Genomic DNA, 6650 nt, shown 5'->3' with positions numbered 1-6650 from the left:
GGGATCAAGCCCCAAACTGGGCTCTCTGCTCAGTGGGGAGTTGGCTTCTGCCCCTCCCTCTGCCTGCCTCTCTGCCTACTTGTGGTCTCTCTCTCTCTGTCAAGTAAATAAATACAACCTTAAAAAAACAAAACAAAAAAAAAAAAAAAACTGTGTTTTTCAGCAATCTCAGTTTTTCAATCTGTAAAGGGAGGATAATAATAGTACCTACTTTTTTTTTTTAAGATTTTATTTATTTATTTGACAGAGAGATCACAAACAGGCAGAAAGGCAGGCAAAGAGAGAGGAGGAAGTAGGCTCCCTGCTGAGCAGAGAGCCCGATGCGGGGCTCGATGCGGGGCTTGATGCGGGGCTCAGGCTCGATGCGGGGCTCGATGCGGGGCTCAGGCTCGATGCGGGGCTCAATGCGGGGCTCAGGCTCGATGCGGGGCTCAGGCTCGATGCGGGGCTCGGGCTCGAGCTCGATGCGGCGCTCGGGCTCGGGCTTGATGCGGGGCTCGATCCTAGGACCCTGGGATCATGACCTGAGCCGAAGGCAGCGGCTTCCACCCAGGCGCCCCAATAATAGTACCTACTTTATAGGCTTGTTGAAGGTAAAATGAGTTAATATTTATAAAGTGCTTACTACAGAGTCTGGCGCTACGCTAACAGGAGCCAGGGATGTTTAAAGAAAAAAGAAAACAAAGTGAGTAAGAAACAGCGTTAACACCCATGTATTTGCCCAAGGCCCTTCGTAGGTTTTGTCCATACTGGAAGGAGGCATTAACAAAATATTTTGTTTCCCCCAGGTCCCCGCTCCCTCACCACCCCTCCACCCTGCCCCCGTCTTTGGTTTCTCAATCCTACACCAAGTAACAATACTGTCGGAGAAACAAGCCGAGAGCGTCCCCCGGTGGCACAGCGCCGCCTTCGGTCTAAGAGCTTAGGGGCTAAGGGCCCGCCAGCTTCGCACTACAACTCCCATGCATCTCCCCGACTCTGACCTCCGATGGCGGGGGGGTGCGCCTTGTGGTGCTGCGCGGGCAACTTCCGCGCATAACGTCGCAAAAACCGGATAATTACAGCACCCAGAATTACTTCCGGGGTAGGGAGTAATACCCGGTGGGGCTTGCTGGATGCGTATTACCCTAGTTTTCTTCCGCCATCCGGCTAAATAGTCCCATGGTCACATCCTACCACGGATAACACAACCCGAGAAGCGCTTTTCTACGCTTACATTTCAGCGTAAACGCTGAATAATAAAGAAAATCTGAGTAAAGTGGCCTGCCGCTCTCGCTATACGTCTTCTAAAACAGTCTTCCTGTGTGCGCGTAGGGATCTCGTACTATATAAGAGAGTCGGAGCCGGCGCTATATTCTTTCTCGGGTCCCGCTTCCAAGATGGTGAGTTGTGGCGCGTGGGTAGTGGTAGGGGTCCGCGTGGGAACCTGGGAGGAACAGATTCTGAGGTTGTGGGGACTTGAAAACCTGGACCATGGCGGAGAGTACAAAGTGTCTATTTGCTTCGACCTTGGAGGGATGTGCGGAGGGGCTGAATGTCTTGAGTAGTCATTCTGGGGGCTGCCGGCACGGTTGTAGCCGGTAGGGGGCTAAAGTTGGGGAAGCATGCGCCCTCTTTGTAACAGGATCTTCATTCTGATGCAGACCAAGAAAAGGAGGAATAATGGTCGTGCCAAAAAGGGCCGCGGCCACGTGCAGCCTATTCGCTGCACCAACTGCGCCCGTTGTGTGCCCAAGGACAAGGCCATTAAGAAGTTTGTTATTCGGAACATAGTAGAGGCCGCCGCTGTCAGGGATATTTCCGAAGCCAGTGTCTTCGACGGTGAGTGAGCTTCTGGCACACCTGCAGGCTCTGTTCGTGGGCTGTTCCCAGGCAATTTCTGCGGGCCTTTAGAATTACTGTTGGTAAAAGAGACCAGTGCTTAGCTTCGTTTGTTTTAGCTTTGTGTGGACAGAGGGGGTCCTTGTGTGATAGTGCAGTCTTTGGGTCATGATTTGTGGTTATCTGTTCAGAGATTGAGATTGCGAAAGTGTTTTAAAGTTTATATCAGCATTTGGATCCCTAGCTATAAATATGGTAAATGGAGCACCCTTTCTGGGTTTTTGAAGGCTGGAATGTTCCTTATAAAGATTAGATGTACAGAGTGGGGCGCCTGGGTGGCTCAGTTGTTGGGTGGCTGCCTTTGGCTCAGGTCATGATGCCCGGGTTCTGGGATCGAGCCCGCATTGGGCTCCCTGCTCAGATGAGAAGCCTACTTCTCCCTCTCCCACTCCCCCTGCTTGTTCTCCCTCTCTTGTTGTGTCTTTCTCTGTCAAATGAATAAAATCTTTAAAAAACAAACAAACAAACATGTACAGACTGAGGGTTTTTTTTTTTTTAAGATTATATTTATTTATTTGACAGAGATCACAAGTAGGCAGAGAGGGAGGAGGAAGCAGGCTCCCTGCTGAGCAGAGAGCCTGATGCGGGGCTGGGTCCCAGGACCCTGGGATCATGACCTGAGCCAAAGGCAGAGGCTTTAACCCACTGAGCCACCCAGGCGCCCCCAGACTGTCTTAATAAGGAATGTTTCGATAACGAAGGTGGTCTTACTTGGTCAAAGGTGATACTTGGAGCAGTGTGCTTTCTGTTATTTTGATCATTTATTTTTCTTAAGACAAATTAGTTTTCTTAGGCAAGGAGAAGGGGCCCAGGAACAGGCATTAGGACTGGTGCAGCTTCTGAAGAAGCTGGATTGTTGGTTTATTGCCAGTAGACTGGATTTAGTACCCGTGGTGAAAAGGATTAAAGGGGATTATTCGTTTGTAAAAATGTACGTGTTACCAGAAACTGAATGGTTGCTTTGGAAATCGAACTTTGTAGGTGTGCCTGAGAGACACTTAAGTAGGTTTATTTTTGACTGATAGAATGGGAGAAGGACAAGTGCAGTGTGGGTATGTAATACCTACTGTTCTGCCTCTTTCTGTTACTTAGCCTATGTGCTTCCCAAGCTCTATGTGAAGCTACATTATTGTGTGAGTTGTGCCATTCACAGCAAGGTAGTCAGGAATCGCTCTCGTGAAGCACGGAAGGACCGAACACCCCCACCCCGATTTAGACCCGCGGTAAGTATCTTTATTTCTCTTTTTTTTTTTTTTTTTTTTTTCTTTAATTTTATTTATTTGAGAGAGAGAGTGAGAACAAGCAGGGGGAGAGGGAGAAGCAGGCTCCTTGCTGAGCAGGAAGCCCTTGACACGGGTCTGGATCCCAGGACCCTGGGAACATGACCTGAGCTGAAGGCAGGTACTTAACCCATTCAGCCACCCAGCCACACCCCCATGGTAATTATCTTTTAAAAAAAGAGATGTGAAAGCCCAGAGGGGTGATGGATGAAGACCCCAGGAATCTCAGATTAAGGTCTGAATAGGTAAGGTAGTTTACATCTGATGGAGTTAGTGTGTGACCCGCACGGACCAGTTTTCCATGCATGTATGGCCCAGGTGCATTGTTAGTGATAGGAGGATAGTAGTCAAGTTCTTTGTGGGAGGATTCATTCATTAACGTTCTAAAATTTGCTGTTCTTTTCTTTTCAGGGTGCTGCCCCACGACCTCCACCAAAGCCCATGTAAGGAGCTAAGTCCTTAAGGACTGAAGAAAAGTTGTTCTCCAGAAAAAGAAATAATAAAAGGCAATTACACTTCATATAGCATGTTGAGTGTATGTTTTGTCAGTGTAGGAGTTGTATGTGTCACAAGGAGTGTAATTAACTTTTACATTCAAGTGTGGAGTACCACATAGTCTTTTCATGGGGGAAAAAGTTTATCCATGTAAGTAAAACCTCAACTTGGGTTTCTTTTTTGTGTTCTTGGCCTTCCCAACTTGCATAGCTGTGAGGGGGGTGATGAGGTACCTGTGTTAGGTGTTAGGTTAATGCGACCTTTCTAGTAGATGAAGCTGGTGTCTTAAAAATAGAGGTATGGGGCGCCTGGGTGGCTCAGTGGGTTAAGCCGCTGCCTTCGGCTCAGGTCATGATCTCAGAGTCCTGGGATCGAGTCCCACATCGGGCTCCCTGCTCAGCAGAGAGCCTGCTTCCCTCTCTCTCTCTTTGCCTGCCTCTCCATCTACTTGTGATTTCTCTCTGTCAAATAAATAAATAAAGTCTTTTAAATAAAAAAAAAAAAAAAAAAAAAAATAGAGGTATGGAACTAGGAGGATCAGGAAAAATGTGAGTGAGGAGCACATCAGGAGACAATTTATAGACAGGGTTGTGCCTAACCCTGGTGGGGGACACAAAGACTTCAATAGGAAGTGCATGACTTAGCCCTTTTTTTTTTTTTTTTTTTTTTTAAGATTTTATTTATTTATTTGACAGAGACACAACAAGAGAGGGAAAACAAGCAGGGGGAGTGGGAGAGGGAGAAGCAACCTCCGAACTGAGAGGGAGTCAGATGCAGGGCTTGATCCCAGGCCCCAGGATCATGACCTGAGCCGAAGTCAGATGCTTAACGACTGAGCCGCTCAGGTGCCCCAATGACACGGCTTTTAAGGAGATCTGTATTCAGGGGTGCCTGGGTGGCTCAGTGGGTTAAGCCTCTGCCTTGATCTCAGGGTCCTAGAATCAAGCCCCCACATCAGGCTCCTGCTCAGCAGGGAGCCTGCTTCCCCCTCTCTCTGTCTGCCTCTCTGCCTAATTTTGATTTCTCTCTCTCTGTCAAATAAATAAAATCTTAAAAAAAAAAAGACCTGTATTCAGATCTTCCACTTCATAAAATTCATTTATTGGACTTGTTCTGTTGCTAAACCTGTTTCTGGCCAATTTGTATCTTTCTGTGGTCAGTTTCTCTAATAAAGATGTTCAGGATACCAGAAGCACTCCTAGAAACTTGTGGTAGTCCCACAAGAGGAAAGTTTCCACACAAAGTATGGAGGAGAGCTATATCTAATTATGTGACAATGGTTTGTTTTTTGTGGAGTTCAGAAATTAGTTACTAGGTACAGATAAACATGTTTGAAAAACCCATTTGGGAATTGATTGATAATGATTGGCTTTGCTAGTGAAGTTACAGGATTCCTCCTCCCCCAAACTAAGCTAAGCCCATAGTTTGGAAATTTTGATTGAAATACACATTTCAGCTTGGTTTTAGCTCAGGGTCTTAGAATTGCACTGCATCAGCCTAGGGCTCAGCAGGGAATCCGTTTCCCTCTCTCCCTCTGCCCCTCCGCTCCTGTATGCACTTTCTAAAATCTCTTAAGATTTTTTATTAAAGAGTATGAGCAGGAGCAGAGGGGAAAGCAGACTTTCTGCTACGTAGGAAACCCCACACAGGGCTTGGTCCCAGGACCCTGAGATAATGACCTGAGCCAAAGGCAGATTAATTGACTGAGCCACCCAGGTGCCCCCTCTTTAAGATTCTTTAAAAAAACAAACATTTTAAAGGGAGGGTCCCTGGTGACTCAGTTGGGGTATTGGTTTGGGTTCAGGTCAGGATCTCTGGGTTGAGAGATGGACCTCCGACCTCAGTGTGGAGTCTTGCTTGTCCCTCCCTGTGCTCCACCCCACTCCCATGCATGTGCTCGCTCACTGGCTATCTCAAAATCAAAATACACATTTTTCTGAGTGTCTATCCAAAGGAATATGATAACAAGGAGTAGAGTATTTTGGAACCTAAAGCTGGCTCTTATTAATTGAACTCTAACTGAAAAATAACAAAATGAAGACTCCCAACTTGCTCATGGTCAACCTACTAATGCATGTGCTGGAAAAGCTGGGGCAAATCCTGAATTTGTGAGAACACATTGTAGGTAGGAGGCCCAGCCCATGAGGCAAATGCTCCTTCATCCTTTATGCTGTAATGACCTCTTTACACCACGAGTAAACACTGGGTAGAAGAAAAAGGTCTGAGGTAAAAATGCTAAACCTGGTTCTCTCAAGTGCCAGTTTATTTATTTATTTTAAAAAAATTTTTTTTTTTTTTTTTTAGATTTTATTTATTTATTTGACAGAGAGATCACAAGTAGGCAGAGAGGCAGGCAGAGAGAGGAGGAAGCAGGCTCCCTGCTGAGCAGAGAGCCTGATGCGGGACTCGATCCCAGAACCCTGAGATCATGACCTGAGCCGAAGGCAGCAGCTTAACCCACTGAGCCACCCAGGCGCCCATCAAGTGCCAGTTTATTAAGTAATACCAGATTCAGGTAGTAAATCAGGCCATGTAACCACTAAGATATTTCTTGAAATTTCATTTATAGGTTTAACCTTTTTTTTTTTTTTTTTTTTTTTTTAACAGATTTGATTTATTTGGCAGAGACAGAGAACATAAGCAGAGGGAGTGGAAGAGGGAGAAGCAGGCTTCCACAGAGCAGGGAGGCTGATGCAGGGCTCAATCCATGGACTCCAGAATCATAACCCTAGCAGAAGGCAGCTTCTTAAGGACTGAACCACCCAGATACCCTGCCTTTTTTTCTTTTTTTTTTTTTTTTTGAGATAAGGTTTTTGTTTTGTTTTGTTTTTTAAAGGTTTTTTTTGACAGAGATCACAAGTACGCAGAGGCAGGCAGAGAGAGGAAGGGAAGCAGGCTCCCTGCTGAGCAGAAAGCCGGATGCGGGGCTCAATCCCAGAACCCTGGGATCGTGACCTGAGCCGAAGGCAGAGGCTTTAACCCAATGAACCACCC

At 46.5% G+C, this 6650-nt stretch overlaps 1 protein-coding gene across 1 annotated transcript; it reads left to right on the top strand.

The window, feature by feature from the left end:
* The first annotated feature begins 1224 nt into the window (after nt 1–1224).
* Nucleotides 1225–3681, top strand: RPS26 (ribosomal protein S26). The gene is made up of 4 exons (XM_059185013.1): nt 1225–1382; nt 1644–1821; nt 2974–3104; nt 3573–3681. Exons 1-4 carry the CDS (start codon nt 1380–1382, stop codon nt 3606–3608), a joined length of 348 nt encoding a protein of 115 aa, XP_059040996.1. The 5' UTR covers nt 1225–1379; the 3' UTR covers nt 3609–3681.
* The last annotated feature ends 2969 nt before the right edge of the window (nt 3682–6650 follow it).

The sequence above is a fragment of the Mustela lutreola genome, chromosome 8 (assembly GCF_030435805.1).
Source record: "Mustela lutreola isolate mMusLut2 chromosome 8, mMusLut2.pri, whole genome shotgun sequence".
Lineage (NCBI taxonomy): Eukaryota > Metazoa > Chordata > Mammalia > Carnivora > Mustelidae > Mustela > Mustela lutreola.
Note: the sequence above shows the minus strand (reverse complement) of the source record. Positions and strands in the feature narration are given on the sequence as shown.